Raw genomic sequence first — 20046 nt, forward strand, 5'->3', positions numbered from 1 at the left:
TGCTTCGTCCTTACCATGCACCCCAAGCCTATTGCATATCCGCGAGCCCACGCAGAAAACAGTTGTGATTGGAGCAATTTTACTGCAAGGTGGCAATAAAACCCAATAAAATAAATATTGGGAAAAAGTCTCACTTAGTTTTGCCCCCTTTTCGTTTGTTTTCGTTTTAAAATACAAAACAAGTTTTAGATACCTTTTATTTGATTTGAAAAAAAGTACAGAAATTGTTGCAGATAGATTTTCAGTTCAATGCGACATGAAAAGTACTTTATGATGTATATATAAACAAATCAAAAAAATCTAGAAACATTTTAGGCCAAAAAAATTCTAAACGTACCTATGTATTCACAAATAACTTTTTTTAACATTTAAGCAATGACAGTATGGCACATATTGATTTATGCGGCAAACAATTATTTTCCAACATGCATAGAATTAAACAAAATAAATCTGAAATAAATAAACAAAGATGTCAAAATCACAACTTGGCAGAACCAGAAATCAGAATATCTCTCATATCACAAAAAGCTTTGAATAATTCTTCACTGAATGTTTTAGAGTCATAGTCTGGGTATGAATCGAACGTTGAGATTGCCACTAGAATTTTGCTATCCTTTGGATTGTAGCATACTCCATATCCGTCCAACACTGCTGGCCCAAAAGCCATGCATAGATCTGCTTTAGAAGGCACCTGACTTGTTGACAGATTAAAGTGCATTGCACGTTTATATGAATCATCTTTAATTATATCTGGAGCAGGTAGGCCTGCATCTGCTGCTGCAAGTCGAAATCCTAGCAAATGACGATCAATCCCCTGGCCCGTTACAGCTTCTCCTACATATTGTCGGTGAGCAGTCACAGCATCTTTGAGCAGTTTGTTTTTTTCTGCAACTTGCAGGTTAGGCAAGTCAACATTTTCCACAAAATTTTGTGATTCATTTGAGCACGATCGAATTGTGTCCGTGCGACCTAGTCTAAACTGGCGTAGGGAAGCACTTTCATAAGTGGCTGGTTGCTTTTTGTGCAGTCTCCAATAAGTTAACTGCAAAGCAATTTGAATGAATGAATCAGGACTCATCTTTTGTGACTTGATAAAATCTTTACCAAACTCTTTGAAATCTACCACCTCTAGTTTAATAGTCTTGTAAAAATCATCAATGGTTTCAGATGCTTCTTGGATTCGTGTTGAAAGATCAGGGCTTATGTTGAAAGGCAAAGCTTTTGGTGATGGTAAATCCATGGCTGATCCAGATTCGTTCTGAATATTTTCACAGAACTTGTACACATGATCCAGTAAAGCAGCAATAGGAGGGCCTTCAGCAGGGGCATGCTCGTATACTAAACCAACACCGCCATTTTCATCCACAACCATTTGAATGGTTTTGTCAAACCACCTATTTCCAGTGTTTAACTGGCTTCCACCACCATGCAAGCAATTTAATGCAAAGTCACTCCTCCAATTTTTGTTTGATGAAGAGTCAGATCTATCCAAACATAAGGTGAAAATGGATTGCTGAATTGACTTCACTGATGCTTGATTGCTTGCATCACCAACTAGGGACCTATATGCTTTTGCCCAACGATCTCTATCCAATGATGAAAGAATTCCAACTGGTGGAACTTCTGTTGTAACTGAATCAACTATCCTTTGCAGTTGAATTTCCAATTCTTTGACAGATAGTGGAGTGCCATCTGCATGGTAAACAACCAGTTCAAAGAAGTTGTTTCTGTAAACAACTGAAATATGCTGGGGTGGTTTAAAGGCCCTTGAAAAAGAATTGATGTCATCTTTTTCGGTTCCAGGAATTCTGCAGGATGATAAAACACGATAGTACTGATCCATGCAAAGTGGCTTTCCACCCAATTTCTCAACAGGAAGAGCTTCATTGTCAATATCAATCTTGTAGTCAAGAATGGCAGAAATGACCTTTGCTGCTTGTTGAACCTGACCCAATGTGCCCTGAAAGTTATATCTTGGAAATGATACAGAGGGACTGCAATAAATTACTACAGAGGCACGAGACAGAAGATATGCTTGTTCCAACCACCAATCAGAGAGCCAGTTTTCCTTCTCATTGCTTCTTTCTACCAAAACTTTTTGAAGTTGCTCACCCAATCCGTTGGACTTTCCAAACTCCTCTACTATAATTTGTGTCTTCTGAAAGTCTGCATCATTCACCAATGGCCTAATGGTTTTTAAGTATTTTTTCAAGGTTTGCTGCAGTTGAGGAACAGGCAAATGTGGGAGGCTTTCTTGGTGGCTATAAAAGCGACCCGGCATGTAGCTCGACTTTGATAAAAGCTGGGACTGCAGTCCGAGGATGCAGTTTCTCAACAACTGTATTTTTAGTTTTGCAGACAGCATCTTCAAATTTTGCAGTTCAATAAAGATAGTAATTGCTCTTTAAGAAAACTAAAAACAAATTGCATCATGGTAACAAAAAAATAAACTATAATAAAACGAAATTGATAACATAAATTAATACAGGCTGTTTTATTTTTAGCAATTATGTGTGAACAGTGAACACAAACAACTGAACCACACTTTTATTTTCAATAGATGGATGACCGATGACAATAATAGAGTTGGAGTCACAGTAATAAGGTTAGACGATACAAATATGCCTGCAACCATATCACCGGTCACTAGAATTGAGAAACACGATGTAGTTTTTTACTAACCACCACTTATTATCTGATTTGCTCATTTTAAAACAATTGATACTGGTGTAAGCATTGTAAAAGTTGCAACATTACTTCCTAACAAAGAAAATGGGCCTGGAAAACATTCTTTTTGAAAAATAGCTTGTTGGTGACCACAAACGTGAATTAGCTGATTGACTTATTCTGCAAAACTTGTTGATTAACTTTAACTACACTATACCATCTCAGTTCTCAACTCAGTCGAACATTCGGATGTGCGTGTATAGGCTATACAGTGTATAGCCTATACACGGTGTAGCAACAGCGTGCTTATGCGCAGTTACACATTAACCAAGCTAAATAAATTTGTAAGACCGCATTGGGCAAAAGACAAAATTATGACTCTGCACTTTCCTACAACCATTCACCTATTATTTAACACAGAACTTTTCCCATCTGCTGTGCCGAATGTTTTGTGCCAAGGTCCAAAGTCCGATTTGGATTGGTCAACGAAGCGAATCCAGTTCCACCGCAAGTTAATTTCAGTTACTAACCTGCCCATTCCCACGTTGTTTAATTACACATACTAATGGCGTTGTGCAAAGTTACGTCGGCTGTTCTCGATTTATCTTCAAAAAAATTATTATGGTCCGAAACATCGGGCATGTTCAAGGGTAGCCAATTGTGGCAAGATCGTAGCCAACTACGGGATTTTTTGTGTTGACTTGGGCCGCCAAAAACTCTAGTTACAGGTCCTTGCATCCTGAACAAAAATTCAAGACAGATCTTTGTTGTGAGAACTGCATTTACTCTCGAAAGTTGGTAGTACTTTTATTAGCGCAAAGAGTGCAAACAACGGACAGAGACATTACACTTGACATATAAAAGCAGCTATATCAACCTCCTAAAAATATTAAGAAACACTGATGGAAAGCTAAAATGCGCTGAAATCTCAACGACGATTCGACGCACGGACTGAAAGACAATCACTTGGTACCAGGCTTTCTGTTGAAATCTTTGAAGTCTAACGAACGAGTCCTAGCATGTTTTGCAAATTGCGCTTGTGTGATTTCGGCAGCAAATGCAAAAGGGTCGGTTGTTGTAGGTTTTACAACGTTGCCACTGGCAGTCCTTGCAATTGGAAAAGCTGTAGTGCCCGTTGGGGGATAGAGGATCTGTCCCAACCATTTGGTGACATCCACATTGGCAAATATGAATCGTTTTACGAATTCGTCGGCAAGAAGTTCACGGTATTTAGGTCTGTTTCTGTAGTCTTTGGTACAGCTGTGAAAATATGGAAGTTGCATGCATTAAAGAATAGTATAGCCTATATAATCAAACAACAATTAAAAGGTAAAATTAGTTCCATTTTAAAAAAAATAAACACAGCCAGTGTCTAAAAGTTTTGCTTCATTTGACTTTAAATTAAATGCGTTACTAAACGGATTTGTATATCCAACCACCGCATAGTTTCGCATTTTACATCACATCACATGACATAATCTAACCAGAGTCGATGTTATGGAAACCTACCAGGCAGTAACAAACTTCTGGAAGTGAATTGAAAAACCCTTGTCGGGCGGCAGAGAAGGTGGTTCCTGTTCTAATATCTTGGTCAGCATTTCGAAGTCGGTTTTACAGTCGCTGTAGGGAAATCGTCCGGTGGCAAGTTCTACCAGGGAAATCCCTAAACTCCAGACGTCGGCACGAATATCGTAGTTCGGGTGGTTGGGGTCAGGACTGATTCGTTCTGGCTGTTCAAATAAAAGAAAAGCAGTTTTAAACAGTTTTTTCACATCGAGCGGTATTTGAAAAAAACTCTTTGGTTGGGAACACTAAGTACGGATCTGAATAATAACTTTGTAACTTTTTGGCCACTCCATACTGCGAAGTGCGTTCGTTTTCGCAACGTTTCAATACATAACTTTTGAATCTTTATATTTACGGTTTTGTTTTTGTTTACTGACGATAAGAAAAGTTGTATTTAAAAACTTTTTATGAAATGAAACCATGTCGCTCACCTGTTTTTAGATAATATTGGTGTTTTCGGATAAAAATTTACCTTATTCAGTAAAATGGCAAAGTAAGGAAACTTGACAAAATGACAACAAAACATGCGTCTACAATTAAAGTTGGCCTAAAACCAAGTTCACAGGCTGAGTGTTTGCACAACAGTCTTGAGCAAGTTCGTTTTCGGTTCCTTTTGGCGTGGGCCCCTTGTTTTTCTCACGGAACCCACAAGTTAGGACAACAAAACTGAAATATAAGAAGTAAGCAGTACTAATGTCATTTTCGTACCGCCATGTATGCTGTGCAACCAGCGGCTCTTGTCTTTGCTTGCGAGTCTACAAGTCGCCCACTGATTCCGAAATCACACAGCTTGATGACGCCATTGTTACCCACGAGGATATTGGACGGTTTCACATCGCGATGTATGACGTTGTGTTGTTCCTTTAGGTAATTAAGCGCTTGGACAACCTTCAAAGTACAGTACATTATTTGTTAAGCAAAAACCTTTAAATTTAGAAAACAAAGTGTTAACATTTAAGCCTATTTTTTCTAGTAACCAGAAAATTATAAAACGGTTAGTTGATACACTATACACTGATCTGTTCATAAGTTTATTGAGGAAAATATTGGCCCAAATGGATGTAAAAAGCGGCATGCTTTATTATTCAAACGTTTCAGTAAATGCTCATGCCATCATTAGTGATATGAGGGGCCATATACAACATGGCGCTTTTTCCGTCTATATGGACTGTTATTTTTCTCATCAAATTTTTATTGATTTTTCAATGACTACTTTTTAGGTGTTTTTCACACATGTATAACAATTTAGTCACAAGTTTCATTTCATGTAAATCACTTACAGCAACAGTCAGTTTGCCCAAAATAACTTCGGGCATCGGTCCCTGAACTCGCTTTTTTAACTTTTCAAAGCAGGTTTCCATGAGCTCCATACAAATCCACACAGAACTCTATAAAACAGTCAATTACTCACGGTTTGTCAGGTTTGCATCAGGACTAGTCAGTCATTTTACGGTTTTTAATGACACCTACTAAAGGTTTTACAAAAGTTTAAAGCCTGATTGTAAAGATTTTCATTGTAAATGATCTATAAGTTAAGGATGGATCACAGTTTTTGTTGCACTGTTATGTTTAAAAATAGTTTGTGTGATTAAAGTGAACAAATCAATGATGTGAAAATCACTGGGATTTGTCAATTGTTACCTCTGTCACAAAGGTTCCGAAACAAGTCACTATTGTGGGGCAATCATGGCTCTTTTGCACAATATCCAGATCCATGAGAATTCGTTTCTGTTCATCATTGTTTCCAGATCTGTTCATTTGCTGAGAAAAGTGCAAGATTAACTAGGTTATGGATAAATGACAGATAAGCATATATACATAATAGTTGTATATTTAAACCATACACTGATGGCAATCACAAGGAATTCAAAAAAACACAACACAAAATCTAATTTGATTTATTTTAAAAGTTCTAATATGTATGTATTTTTACTGTTCTGAAAGTTCTTCACAATGGGCATTTTTTTAAGGAATACAAATGACATATATAAACAAACATATAACGGAAAGGTAAATCAGTTTGTACCTTTACAGCCATGACATAAGAAATAGGTTTATATCTCATTTTGTACACTTGGCCACAGGTGCCACTTCCAATTTGCCCCAGATTATCAAACTCATGGACATGAGCCTGTAAAACTTTTCCACCTATCCTCAGTTTTCCAGTTTGTTGGTAAACTTCTTGTAGTCTTTGGTTAACTCTTTCACTACAAACAGACAAAAACAAAAAATAAAAACTATACATTAACAAAAACAATCAGTAATATTTGGTTGTTGTTACTCATTTATGATTTACTATACCTGGAAATGTTACAACCATCTTTAGCAAAATGTCAACAAAACATGTGGGTAACATGATATGTGGAGAACTGACATAAATAGCATGTGTATGATCATGTGTTATATAATTACAATATTTGAGGTATTGTCAATTCTTAGGCTATGTATAACCAATATAGGTATCAATTACCTTTCATGACTTTTCTCCGGCGGTGGAATAGAAAAAGAGATTTGTTTTTTTCTTGGCTGTGCCATCTGCTGTGACATGGAGTTTAAAGTCGATGCAGGTGCAGACGATTGGAAATTTAATGACACTGTAAAATAGTATTTATATATTACTTGTTCAACCATAACTGAACACACAATGGACTATTCACAGCTAAAAAAATGACATTAGCTTTTTTCAAACACTTTTTTCGAAAATTTACTTTGAGGTCTTTGGGCTGGGACAGTTGGATGATTTGGTTGCGCACCAAAGTTAAGTCCCAGTTTGTTGGTAGGTCTTTTCTTGGATTGAAAGTTGCTTTCTAGCTTCTTTAGCCTCTCTTCAAGGTCACTTAGGTTCACTGTACCTGAGGCAACATTTCCAGACATGTTTTGGCAATCTAAACAATTTAGTTGCCCTAATACTTAATTAAAAACATGAAACTGAAATACATCATGCAAAATCATTATACATATTTTTTACTGTTCTACTGACACAACAGCAAACATTAAAGCTTAAAACAAATAGCTTTTATACAAAACATAGTCTTTCTAACACAACTGAGAACTACAAGTGAAACAATGTTGGTAAAGAGCCTACATTTATCTGAGAAAAATGTTGTATAATAATCTCATGCATGGACTATATTTAGGATTCACATGTTTATCCTCCCACACTATTACAGTCATACACCTCGAGTAATACCATGTGATTTTTGCAACACGATTGCAGTCTTTAATGTCCGTCATTTGATGTTATACTGGTGCAATTATTGTTACTCAGTCCTGATAAGTCAGCACACCTTTTATATCGCATTCTCAAGTCAAGTCAAGTCAAGTCAAATTTTATTTGCATAGTCACTTCATCATTACAGTTCCATTGTTGAACGGATACGTAAACAGCAAGGACACCGAAAAAACCGTAGGTTATCGAGTCAAGTGTCCTGTTATTTGAATTGTGGTTGAATTCCGTGTAAAAGTGTGTAAAAAAGGGAACTCAAAAATAACAGGAGATAAAGATACAATTCATCTGCATAGACATAGTTGCTGCACATAATCTGTAAGTTATATTAGTTAAAATAAACAATATTGAAAGAAACTTCACATGTTAGATAAAACTTGCAAACCAACATTTTGCTTTAAAGTAGCGTTTCAAAATGTTTACACAAAAGTGACGTCACTCTAACTTTAATAACTGCCGCATCAACTCTTTCCACGATACTGCTACTCTAAATTTTTGTGAACAAAGAATGACCATCGTAAATGCGTTTTTGCATTGCCAACGCCCTACAGCAAGATCGATTTTTATCTCTGATTGCCTCCAGAATAGAACAGACTACAACACAAATCACAAAGGGAGCTACGCTGAAACCTAAAAGCAAGTAACCACGCTGGCAGGAGTTTGACGTTTTTACGCAAGTAGGTTTGACGGCAAATGCAGCAACGTCAGGCTTGTAAATCTATAAATGGCAAAATCATTTTTTTATTATTTTTTCTCTGCAATCTTGGTAAAAGTATTTGAAAAACACACACAATTACTTTCAAGTAAAATATATCATTGTTGCGACATTTACCTACCGGAATAGGATGTTTGACAAAAACGGAACAGGGACAGAAATTTTTTTTGCTTCTGCGTTGCGGTGACACCGAAAAACATGCCTGCCATTAAAGTTAAAACAATGAAAAAACATGCCTGCCATTAAAGTTAAAACAATATCCTGCTTGTTTCACTGAAACAATTTAACAATGAATCGTATTTTCTTAAATTGTTTGATTTTGTATTAAATACAAACACAATGCTCTGCTTTTGAGCTGCATGGTTAAATTGTTTCAGTTCAACATGGCAATGTAGATGCAGCGCGTTCGACTTTTTAGCAAGTCCTATGTCATCCACTGTTACATCGCCATCGTACATATTATTATGTTTTCTATGTTTCCCGCCAGTAGGCTTAACTCACTTGTATGGCGCAATGTTGTGCAACCTGGTGACATTGTCTGTCACACATTTGGTGCTTATGATGTCACAACCTTGGCATTGTTTTACTGAAGTCCTAACTTGTAAGCGTGACTGCCTCGTGTTTATTAGCGACTGGATGTTATAGAGGCAGCATGCTTTATCTAATTGACCGGTTATGTTTGTTTCTTTGTTAACGAATAGGAAATTTGTGCTAACTGAACTGTTGCCGGTCGTCCAATGTGTAATTTGTGCATTTCTGGCCCACGGATCCCACCGTCGTCAGCCAACTTGCTGTTTGCTGTAAATAACTGCATTTTTCCGGTAAGCCTTGTTGCTTAAAGTCTCGCAGTTCGTTACTAATGTGTTTTGGTGATGTTTATTGAATTTGATGCTGTATTTGCAGAACCTAAAATCTCTTGATCGCTTTGAATGTTACTGTGACTCTGGTCCTATAATAGTTCGGTAAGAGTCAACTGTACTGATAATTTCTCGTCTGTTTCCTTAACTAAATTAGTGCATATTTGCAGAAACCGCATTTGCCTTTGTGCTCGTCTTGCTGCTGAACCCTTGAGCGCCATCTCTGTCCTGAATTGCCTTAATAAAAGAGTTCGTTATTTTGGCTCTTGGTGCTTTGGAGTTGTTGAGCGCGAGGAAAGGCGCGTTGAGAACCGTTATAGGAATTTAAGCGATCACCCCTGCTGTGCTGTCTGGGCGCATAGAGTCACGCCCTCTACTAATAAAAAACATCCACCTTATACTAACCTTGCACAATTACTCCCGGCTTTGTAACTGTTTTAGGGCTATACTGTCACATATATATATATATTTTTTGGAAGAACTAAACTCAACTAAATATCCGCCAGGTGGCGGACTTGCTAAACAAATTTGACACAAGGCACATATATACAGAAAAGGCAGAATAATAAACCCGAACTTTTAACATTATTTACATCCTTTTTTAACGCATACAAGAGCACAATTTGTTCACTATAAGGTATTTACAAAACACAGTAAAACGAATTCTACGCAGTAATGCGCTGAAGAACACTTCATAGGTGGCAAGTGGGGTGAGTCAAATTCGGATGTAGGGTAACCTTCACAGCGGAGTAAAACATCAATGATTGGAAAATGCAAAATCACAAAAACAAACATTTAATGTGTAAAAGTAACGGAAAATTCACAGGGACAGCAAGGTAAAGTGATTGTGTCAAAGCAGTGTATGTCGGAGATATACAAAAGACAGTTTGGAACAAAGCGCATTTTACACACATCTACAAAAACACTAAAAAGTCAGAAAGTGTAAATTTAAGAGGTAAAGGTTGGAACCTGCAAGAGTACGAAGAGCGACACTTCCGCAAACGTTAACATGATTGTGTAATTTGTAAAAGGTAAAACTTTCAAAGTAACGTTATTGTACAATTTTGCAGCTGTATTTTTTTCAACAAAAAATAGCGCATTTTTTAACCAACTGGGATTGCAACAAATTAACTTGATATATATTGTCTAAGTTACGTTAGAAACACGAGTCTTACAAAAGTCTATTGAAGAAAAAGAATCAACCAAATACAGAAATCGGATTGCACGTTTGTAAATACCATTTCTCCAGTTTAGCTGTCATGTTCTGTCATTTTTGAATTGTGTCATATACTAAACAGACCCAAACCGAGCAACAAATAGCGGAGAGCAGGCACCAAATAAAACCCGAACGATTTTAACCAACCTACTGTAACATATTTACAAACAGGTACAGCTTAAAATAATAACACAATTCCAGCAAGACCCAACCTGACTTAGTCGTATGGCCCACTAACACTAAGTTCTATGGAATCCCTTCCACGTTGTTTGAATGCAGTTGCAATAGAACGAATAGCGTCCTCGTGGCTTTTTCCTTTCAGTGATAAACCGTTGACCGCGTGCAAAATATGACCCACCCTCAGACGGGCACACAGGTAGGCACAGCTGCCCGGCTGTAAGTAACAAAATTGGCATTTAAAACCAGTCTTTGGTACACAATGCTAACATTGGTTTAACTTTAAACCCCTAACACTGATTTTTGCGTCCGTTTTTGGACATAAGTCTTTTTGACAGGAATGTGGTGTTTGTTATAACTCTCGTTTGATAAAAATGTGCACGTTAGTTTCTTTCCAACTCAAGTCGTAACAGTGCAACAACGATTACAGCGTTTCTGTGAATAATGTCAAGCAATAGACAGATCTGTTTTATCATAAATCGTTAACATATTGTTTTGGCAAAATACATTTGTGCAGATTGAACAACGTATAAACTATCTTACAATGACATGTAACGTAATAAACTGGTGCAACTGCAGATTATGGACGCCTACTCCCAAAACGGTTCTCAACCAATGAAAAATGTATCTATCAATCACCAATTAAACTTTGTATATACGTCTACCTCTATGTAACATCTAATTTATGGATCCGATAAGAATAGAACTATTTTTAAAATTTCCTTCACACAATTACAAAACCTGAAAGCACTAAGTCATTTTGCCTAATAAATTTATACCTGGATTTTAAGGACACGTGGCAAAGGTTGTTTGGTTCCCGCCCCACCTTCAAGTGTTAATCCAAGCGTACGCGTTGTTCGAAAAATTACCACTTTTTGCAAATCGACATCCTTGCGAAAATACGGGTGCTGAACCGAGTCCGTCTCTTCTGATGACGCGCTATCGTAAGGGAAATCCCCATTATTCTGAAAACAAAACAGAGCGATTAACAAAACAGGACAGTGATAAAAACATAACTTCAACAACTTACAAACAGCTTGTGTTAAAAAAATCTCCGTAAAAGGGATATTTTTGTTGCAACATGTAGTTATCTGAACATTTTCATCGTATGTTTTAAACTATAATTCAGTTTTTAAACCGTGCAGCACAAACCTTAAGTTTTACACTAAAAGCATTTTCCTATTACCCGAATAGACAAATGCAAACATATAAATATCTTCTAGTTTCTCTGCGACACAAAATGTTATGAATTCAGCAGTACCTGACGGCTGAAGGATGTCATTCGAACTTCCCGTTGTTTCGTGTAGTCGTTTGAACGGACATGGCTGTGGAAAAGGTTGGTAAAAGATTTTTTTGAATCATGACAGAGAAAAATGTTTAACGGTTCGTGTGTCCTGTCTCTAACAATTCAAGTTTTCCATATCTCTAGTTCTGTCAATTTCAAAAATAAATGATTTTTTATGCGTTAAATTCAAATAAATGTACCTAAAACTAGAGTTAAGAAATGTTTAATTTCCATTCAGGACATACAAAGTACAGTGATTTGTGTTAATCACACAAACAGCACGTATTGATTATCTTAAGATCCAATTACTAGTGAGTAACTAAATTGTCGTTGTTAGATTTGGACCGAAACGGAACTTTCAAAAAACTAAAGCACGTATATGTGCATGATATTGAACATTGTAACATTATTTAACAAGTAACTCACTTGGGTGGGTGGTGAACGTCGGCTTTCACGGGATACTCGTGACGGGTGGCCATGTTTGACGTCACTCGAGAGTTCACGGATGAACCAAAAGACGAAGACCTGAGACTGAACGAGGTTGTAGTCTGCGGGTTTTTGGTGGAAGACGACGCTGTGTCGTTGATCGATGTAGTCGATGAATTAAAAGATGGCGGCGGCGGAAAGTCGCTCTCGTTCAGCGATGAGTTGTCAGATGGGACTTCGTCGTTCGATTTGATTGGCAAAGGAACCGGCTTCTTTGGATTGCTGCGTAAACGCAAACTCGGATTTTTGACAGGTTGTATTAGACCTTTGCGAAGCGGAAATGAGTTCGCGTTTTTGTCGAAGCGCAAATCGTTTGGAACTTCAAAAAACTCCTTGCTCGGTATGACATGATGCGACGATACCGTTTTTTGTCCAATTTTGATGCGACCAGAATGACTGGACTTGTGATTCTTTAAGGCTAAACTAAATGGACTTGTCGAACGGTCGTGGCTGGTATCATTGTGGTTTTCAATTTGTTTACACTTTTCGTTGTCATGATAAGAGCCTTGCGAGTTACTTTCAACTGAACTGGTGCTGTTTTGGTCACTGCGCCGTATATTGGATCTCCTGGGCTTTGCTGGGGGCGTCTTTACCGGTGGTGGGGGCGGATTAGAAGAGGGGCGCACTGGTGATAATTTGGGGGTTCGTTTCGAGGTCTTTGGGGTGTCCCTTTCAACTGGGGTAAACGAATCATTCGGTGTCGAGTGACCAGCAGGCTCCATTGCTGATGTGTCACTTGGGTTGTTTGAGGGGTTACTGAGTTGGTCAGGTGATGTGGTTTCATGGTGATTTGACTTCGGGTTTGTTTTTTCGGTTTGGTGTCGACTTTTTAATACTTCGATTTCACGTCGAAGGACAAGGACGTCGAAACGATCTAGATCCCGTTCGTTGATGCATTCCCGAACGGCTGACATAAGTGAAAACTGAAAAACACAAAATAATGCAGAAATCCGCGATGAGGACACAATGATAAGTAAGAGCGAATTCTAACATGTCATTTTTGCAACGAACCTGAAGTTGTTTTTAATGAGACAACAAAAATGTTCTGGAAAAAAACTAATTTTAAACTATGGGTTTTAACGATTTCCATTTTCATTTCACCACTACACGTAGATATAGATTCTAAACGTCTTACTACAACACACTAATGTTTTACGGGTCAGCTATAAACGATCAATTTTAAATTCTTGTTTTTTTTCCTAATGAATTCCTCTTCTTAAAACAAATGTTGCACTAGGCTAGTAACACTTCTTTCAAATGAACTCACTGTTGATACGAAATATATGTTCCCAAAATGCCAATTTTATAGTGAATACAACAAACCCAATCGAGTCATAATTACCTTTTCGTGGTCATTGAGTAGCTCGGACAAAGAAAGAACTAACGCATCAGGGGTGACGTGTCCGGCTGCGTATTCCTTGACGTAATATCGTACGGATCGTCTTTCCTGGTCGCCGAGCGTCATCCACAATGAAGAAGCAAGAAGGGCGTCCTCTAACGTGGACATTGTGCTCGAAATATTTGCCATTCCTTTGGATGGTAGAGATTTGACATGCATGTTCGGTAGAATCAACTGCTTTGGACTCATGACGCGACGTTGGAATGCGTTCTGGTGATTAACAATCATGTTAAACACAAAGCAATAGAAGAGTGTTTAGGATAAGAGTAAGATAGACATTAGGTTATAAAGTTTATGTCCTATATCAGTGGTTTCGCTACAGTGCGACGCGGACGTCTGGTTCGCCGTTTTATGGTTTCAAGATAACCGCGGTATCATTCACAGTAAAACACTTTTTACCATATTTGGTTACCATTTTTGGCAATTTTTTTTAAGCTTGTTTTTTGCAAGCAGAATCATGGGTTTCATGGGTTCATGGGTTCCCAGACATGCAAAGTAGTTACATATGCACTTTACAAACATAGGAAGTAGAAGTTTGAATTTCATTTAAATCAGACATTATTTAAAAATTTTAGTCATTAAGAAGGTCAAATACACATGAACCAAAAGTTACAAAAATTAGACTGTTTTGCTTTTGTTTACTTATTTTTTCTGAAGACTCATGGTGCATCGCAAATGAAGTCATTTTTTGCAATGCATTGCATACAAAAAAGATTGGAAACCAATTTTATACACCAAAGTATTTTATTTTAATAATGAGTAATTAGATTTCCAAAACTACAACTTTAAAAACTTCAAAAGTGAAGGATCTTAATGAAGAAGTTCATTACTTATTCACAATAAGCTGCAAAATTAAATTTGTTTTCTTTTGATCCTTGTGACTGACAGAAACCCAATGTGGTGAAAGAATAATTTTTCACAATGTGGACTAAATAAAGTAATTCAATAAATATGATTTACTTTATGCTGTTGTTGTTTTTACACACAAGAGTGTAGTAAATAGCCAAAACACCTCTATTATTTATTTATGTTTTCATATCACACAGGATCTAACAAGAGTTTTTTTTTGTCTCAAAGTGCTAAAAAGGGAAACAATGAAGCACTAAAGGTCATTGGTTATACCTTGACACCGTTTTGTTGGTCCTGAGGTTTGCTGCTTAACTGAACCTTGCGTGTTGCATTACTGTGTAAAGAGATGCGGTCATCAACAAGTCGTGGCTGGGACTGCACAAGACAAGCCTAAAATTCCAAATGAATCAATTACAATAGAGAAGTACGGTTTAACAAAATAAAGATTTTAGAAATGGTTACAATATCAATACAACCAGGCTACATGCAATTTAATTAATATTCCCTTGGCTTAATAATTATCATGTTTTCTGTGCATTTTAAATGATGAATATGCTCATATCAAATCAATACAGAAGCTAGTATTTTGAACTAAGCAAAAGTATTGAAGAAAATAATATTTGTTTGAAAAAAAGCTGCAAAACCACTCTTTCTAATGATATGTACAATACTGTCAACTTAGTTTATTTTCCCTTTACCTGTGGAATCCTCCCAACATGTCGAACAGTAATAATAAGCATTTCACTTGATCGAATTAGATTCACCGCCTCTGCATGAGTTGCACCATTCAAACAAACATTGTTTACCTCCAAAATCTCATCCCCTGCCTTCATTGGTCAACCAAACATAGGTTTGTTTTATTGCAATTGTAATATAAATTCAAATTGTAATTCAAGTAACATTATTATATTCTTCTGTCATTTTACCTTTAAACCAGAGTTTTCTGCAGCAGATTGATTGTCAACTCCAGTCACATAAATTCCAAGTCCATACTCAGAACCACCTCGAATCATAAGTCCAAGACTTTGATCAGGTTGTACAGTTAATGTCACCTAAAACAAGTACGGTAAAATGCTTGTCATCTTTATGTCTAAAACATTACAAATACAATGAGGTTGTTTACTCTTTCCTGAAGTTGTACTTTGCATTATACAGTAATTCATCGAAGGCACTCCAAAACATGGTATCAGTTTGGGTATAAAAAGTTCGCAGTTCAATCACAAGTTTAAATGTGTGTTACCTTTCTTTCTCCTGATGACAAAAGATGCAGGTTGCTTTTTCGGCTATCAATTACTGGGGTTCGATGGTTGGGGTTGGAAAGGAGGTCCCGAGGGGGTGAAACTGGCCGACCTCTTGTATCTTTCCATGAAAATCCTTTATCTTGTGATAAAGCATTCCTCATTCCCACAGGCTTGAAATATATCGTCAGGCGATCAGATGATTTTAGCATCTGGAGCAATCATAAAAACACTTTTAATTAACTTTATCTGCAAAGGCAATTTAAAAGAGAGTCTTATTAGAACAGGGGTCACCAAACTACGGCCCGGGAGGTCATTTCAACCGGCCCGCGGCCACATTTTTTGGTTTGCCAAATCATATTGATAACTTTGTAACATTCAAAAATTAATCTACTCCTCACGAAAGTTTCCCTGTTGCGATATGTACAATAAATATTACCTAGCTTCACAGGATTACAACGCCCAGGATTGATCCAAAGCCAGTTTGTTACGTCACAGACAAGACTACAAGTGTCGAACTGTCCGCAAACAATTGCCTTTTTTGTTACTTGTGACGTAATATACAAGTATTGCTTTTAAGAGATGACCTATACAATTTAACAGTCACCTCACCAAATTTTAAATGGGATTGTAGAAAGACCATATCTTGGCGCACCTAGAAAAATAGCCCTGCGGGCTAAGTTTGGAAATACGGCGCTAGGGCATGTAAACTATGCAACGCGCAAATCATTTTCAAACTTATCCGGCCCGCATTGAAAAAAGTTTGGTGATCCCTATGTTAGAATATGAAATGCCTTTTCTGTATGACTTGTTTGGTAGGCACAGCATGTTTCATTAATTGCTTTGGTTAAATTCTCAAGGCAGTAACTTTTTAGAAGGTAAAACTATAACACTGGAATGCACATTTTTGTCAATATTTTGTGTTGGTCTTTTTATAGTTATGCTTTATAAAAAAATGTGACTATTAAAATTGACATCAAGAGTTTTGATTGTTAACTTTGACAAACATGAACAATTTCATTGAAAGGGTTTGACTATATTGGAGTGAATTTTAAATATGAATAAGGCCTATAAGCACTTTAAAATGAAGTGGGTTTTATGGACAATATGGCAAGCGAAGCAAGGGGTGACAGTTCAAATAAACAATTGATCAGTAAAAATCTGCGTACAACAAGCCAGCCCCCTTGAAAAAGCCCAACTCTGTTTTTGCTGAATATTTTAGAGTCCAGTATAATGCCAATTACAAGAATAGTACTTCAGCTTCAAGGGCTCTTTTCCTAGCGTTTGTTTCAGCGGTTACAACAGTTTTTAACACACAACTCTGCCCTGCTGGTAAGTGGTATACCACAGTGCTCTTCAAACGCCTGCCAGTTTTTAACTCATAGCTAAAAGAATGTTTTTGTTGTACAAATTTTCCATCACTGCAGCTAGTTTCCACTTTAGGGCAACGAAACAAACAGTGGTATGCAACAAATAACACACTTAAATAACAGTAGTTTATAAAAAACTAAACACATGACAGTAAACGTTAAGAATAATAAATCTATTCCCAAATAAATTATTAAAATGCCAGCTGTAAATATAAGGCAGATGGATTGCTAAACAATACATCTAGTATATTTTTACTCATACACAAAGTAAATTACACAGTAAGTACATTTACTTCATTTTCACAAAGTTTATAGCAGCTGTATAGTGCCTAAACTGTGGGCAAACTAAGGTTGTTTATGCCGTGTGCTCTGAAAGAGTCCATTAATATTTGATATCATTTCTTTATTCTTATTGGCTTATGCGGTACCATAGTGCTTTATACAACTGAGTTTAAATTCACATGATAATGCCACTTATGCTGAATTATTACTTACACATGCACACATGGAGATAATTGTTTATCTTCTTAACTTGTAAACACAATACAAAGAAACCTGTTTTTTACTTTTGACTTCAGGCCAAACTGTCTAGCAGTCAATTTGTCTGTAATATATGCAACCAAACAATTTAACCAATGGCTGAATTTAGGCCATACCATTGCAGCTGTTTCATGTGAAATTCCATTGTGAACTTGTACATCATTAATTTGCATGATTACATCACCACTAGTAAGACCTGCTTTGTCAGCTGGAGAACCTTGTTGCACTTCTGACACAAATATATCTGACAAACACAGAAATCAAAGCAAAAGTTTTAAATTGTTCATTATGTTCTCCAAAAGTAGATGATGTGTTTATTAGTATATTTATGCACAGTGTTTCAATAAATCTTACAAAATAAATGGATATCATAACATTTTTATGAACCTGAATCAATTTCTGATCCTCCTCCAATAGTAAAACCCAAGTCACTTCCATGTTTCTGTCTTGAAAATCGAATACAAGCCCATTTAGGTTCTTTCTTCAACACACTCCTGATAAAATTGTAAAAATGACTACTAGTTTACGAGTTTGCTCATCTATATATAGAAACATCAGTTGTCAAAAAGACAACTTGTCCACTGGATAATTGAAACAAAATTAAAACAATTATAAAAACGGGGACCGAACCTGTTACTTCCATCTGAACTGTTTAAATTTTCACTTGTTTCAGCATCACTAAGCTGACTGTCTGAGTTATATCTGCGTCGAAAAGTTGCTTTAATCTCCCGACTGGTAGATGAGCTTTTTCGTGAGAGTGCTGCCTGAATCTTTCGACGAACTGCAGACCCAAAGGTTCCAGAAGAAAATCGCTTAGGTGTCCGATTTGAATCATTTTTGCGACTACAAAGTAAAAACCACAAAAAGGTTGCTACACTGAAACAATGACAAGAATCATATATTTGAATATCTTACCTCAACTCTGACATACTTGAAGACCTTGACGGCTTTGTGGATCTTTTGTAACGTTTGTCACTATTGTGCCTTGAAATTTCTCCTACACTCTGTGAAGCACTGTTGGAACTAAAAAGAATAAGTGTGTTTAAACAAAGTCAGAAGTATGCATTGACTAATGTTTACCCTATTCCAGAATCATCTGTGCTTTGTCGATAAACTGGATCATCTTTCGTAGGGATAGGAGATTTTCGGCCATATGTTTGCTCGCAGGTAAATTGGTCAAATCCAGGACGGTCAGACTTTGGAAGAACCTAAATATTTTTGTTGAAACAAAGCATTCTAAAATGTTTTTATATGTTACATAGTATTTTTAATTTATTAACAAATATGTTTTATCACTGATGATGGCATGAGCATTTGCCAAAACATTTGAATAATGTCGCTTTTTATGTCTATTTCGGCTGTTATTTTCCTTAAACTTATTAACAGATTCATGTTTTGGTGTTCCAAATACGTTTTTATTTCTATTATTTTGAAATAATTCACCTGTCGCAACACCGGAAATATTCTTTCCCTTTCAACCTGAACCAATGTGTTTTTTAGTGATTCAGCAAGATAATAAATATTTCGGTTTTGGTGATAGCATCCCAAAATGTATGTCACTTCTTCCCGTTTTTCCTTTGGCAGAAATTTTAATTCATTCTGCAAATATTATTATTGTAGCATTAATCTGTTTGACAGAAAAACAACAAACCTAAAAACCTTTCTAACCTGAAATCGACAAACTGAACTACTCATTCCAGAACTGGTTTTCATTGTACTGGTTTGCGAAGAGCTTGCTGTTGAGTTGTTCCACGACTTGTCAAATTTGTATGATTTCATCTTGTTACAAAATAATGAGCCAAATACTGTAGACATTTAATTTAGAACTTGGTGATCCATTTTTTTATTGATGCTACCAACTACGTTTAATAAGATTCATTATATTACTGATGGCAACTTTTATTTTAACTACCTGATAGATATTGCGGGTAGCATAATAACTAGTAGTAGTAACTAAAATTTAGTTGCCCAGTTGTTACTGAAGATTTCTCAAACACTACACAAATCTTTTAAGAAAGAAATGAAACGTTATGCGGTATTTGTTCCAGAAATAAAACATTCCATTGCAAATAATAAGCAATACGGCTTCTGTAGCAACTACTGATCTTCGTCGCCACCTATCGGAATTTTACACATGTAATGTAAGATGACGTTTCTCTAGCAAATAAACAAAATAATCAAGCATTTAGACCAATAGTAAGCACGTAATGGGTATTCTCAAATTCAAGCATGTTTCGTATTTAATGTGACAAGCGTTTGTTTACAAAATGACCCCAAACAATATTGGCAATAATTTATTGCACTGCACATGGTAGCGGCTTCTTTTGCACATTTACTTTACACGTCAATATAGAATATACGCTCTGCTGGTTACAATTAATTTTAGACAAATAGTTGTACTATATAGCAATACAATTATTAATTAACTGTGTCTAGGTTTATAATCGAGTGCAGT

The 20046-nt window shown here is 36.5% G+C and overlaps 3 protein-coding genes and 2 long non-coding RNA genes across 5 annotated transcripts; 2 read left to right on the top strand and 3 right to left on the bottom strand.

The window, feature by feature from the left end:
• Positions 1-179: 179 nt before the first annotated feature.
• LOC145204881 (carnitine O-acetyltransferase-like) lies at positions 180-2448 on the bottom strand. The gene has a single exon (XM_080077492.1). The coding sequence runs from the start codon at positions 2363-2365 to the stop codon at positions 479-481; it is 1887 nt and encodes a 628-aa protein (XP_079933618.1). The 5' UTR covers positions 2366-2448; the 3' UTR covers positions 180-478.
• Positions 2449-3458: 1010 nt separating this feature from the next.
• Positions 3459-7188, bottom strand: LOC145204882 (dual specificity mitogen-activated protein kinase kinase 7-like). The gene is made up of 8 exons (XM_080077493.1): positions 6942-7188; positions 6704-6827; positions 6260-6440; positions 5875-5994; positions 5514-5621; positions 4942-5121; positions 4177-4397; positions 3459-3927 (listed from the first exon to the last, which is right to left on the bottom strand). The coding sequence occupies exons 1-8, from the start codon at positions 7105-7107 to the stop codon at positions 3630-3632; spliced, it is 1398 nt and encodes a 465-aa protein (XP_079933619.1). The 5' UTR covers positions 7108-7188; the 3' UTR covers positions 3459-3629.
• Positions 7189-8615: 1427 nt separating this feature from the next.
• Positions 8616-9293, top strand: LOC145205085 (uncharacterized). Its single transcript, XR_013853581.1, has 2 exons — positions 8616-8995; positions 9078-9293. It is a non-coding gene; the product is annotated as an uncharacterized LOC145205085 (long non-coding RNA).
• Positions 9294-9578: 285 nt separating this feature from the next.
• Positions 9579-19580, bottom strand: LOC145205092 (whirlin-like). Its single transcript, XM_080077741.1, has 16 exons — positions 19260-19580; positions 19035-19190; positions 18672-18799; positions 18507-18614; positions 18222-18434; positions 17979-18085; positions 17708-17835; positions 15684-15893; positions 15370-15495; positions 15142-15270; positions 14717-14833; positions 13538-13804; positions 12136-13118; positions 11686-11749; positions 11204-11389; positions 9579-10641 (listed from the first exon to the last, which is right to left on the bottom strand). The coding sequence occupies exons 1-16, from the start codon at positions 19404-19406 to the stop codon at positions 10465-10467; spliced, it is 3246 nt and encodes a 1081-aa protein (XP_079933867.1). The 5' UTR covers positions 19407-19580; the 3' UTR covers positions 9579-10464.
• Positions 14802-15443, top strand: LOC145205093 (uncharacterized). The gene is made up of 3 exons (XR_013853591.1): positions 14802-14867; positions 15202-15293; positions 15381-15443. It is a non-coding gene; the product is annotated as an uncharacterized LOC145205093 (long non-coding RNA).
• Positions 19581-20046: the final 466 nt, after the last annotated feature.

This window comes from Phallusia mammillata, chromosome 8 (genome assembly GCF_965637545.1).
Source record: "Phallusia mammillata chromosome 8, kaPhaMamm4.hap1.1, whole genome shotgun sequence".
In the NCBI taxonomy this organism is placed as follows: Eukaryota; Metazoa; Chordata; class Ascidiacea; order Phlebobranchia; family Ascidiidae; genus Phallusia; species Phallusia mammillata.

What these genes read in the sequence shown, in the direction of transcription:
- LOC145205092 (XM_080077741.1), bottom strand. Translation starts at nt 19,406, where the DNA reads ATGTCTACAGTATTTGGCTCATTATTTTGTAACAAGATGAAATCATAC. An exon ending in GTTCAGTTTGTCGATTTCAG is followed by an intron (nt 19,191 to 19,259) that starts GTTAGAAAGGTT and finishes TAATATTTGCAG; the next exon opens with AATGAATTAAAATTTCTGCC. An exon ending in TGTCATCAGGAGAAAGAAAG is followed by an intron (nt 15,496 to 15,683) that starts GTAACACACATT and finishes TACTTGTTTTAG; the next exon opens with GTGACATTAACTGTACAACC.
- LOC145204882 (XM_080077493.1), bottom strand. Translation starts at nt 7,107, where the DNA reads ATGTCTGGAAATGTTGCCTCAGGTACAGTGAACCTAAGTGACCTTGAA. An exon ending in CCGGAGAAAAGTCATGAAAG is followed by an intron (nt 6,441 to 6,703) that starts GTAATTGATACC and finishes GTCTGTTTGTAG; the next exon opens with TGAAAGAGTTAACCAAAGAC. An exon ending in CAGAAGTTTGTTACTGCCTG is followed by an intron (nt 3,928 to 4,176) that starts GTAGGTTTCCAT and finishes ATATTTTCACAG; the next exon opens with CTGTACCAAAGACTACAGAA.
- LOC145204881 (XM_080077492.1), bottom strand. Translation starts at nt 2,365, where the DNA reads ATGCTGTCTGCAAAACTAAAAATACAGTTGTTGAGAAACTGCATCCTC.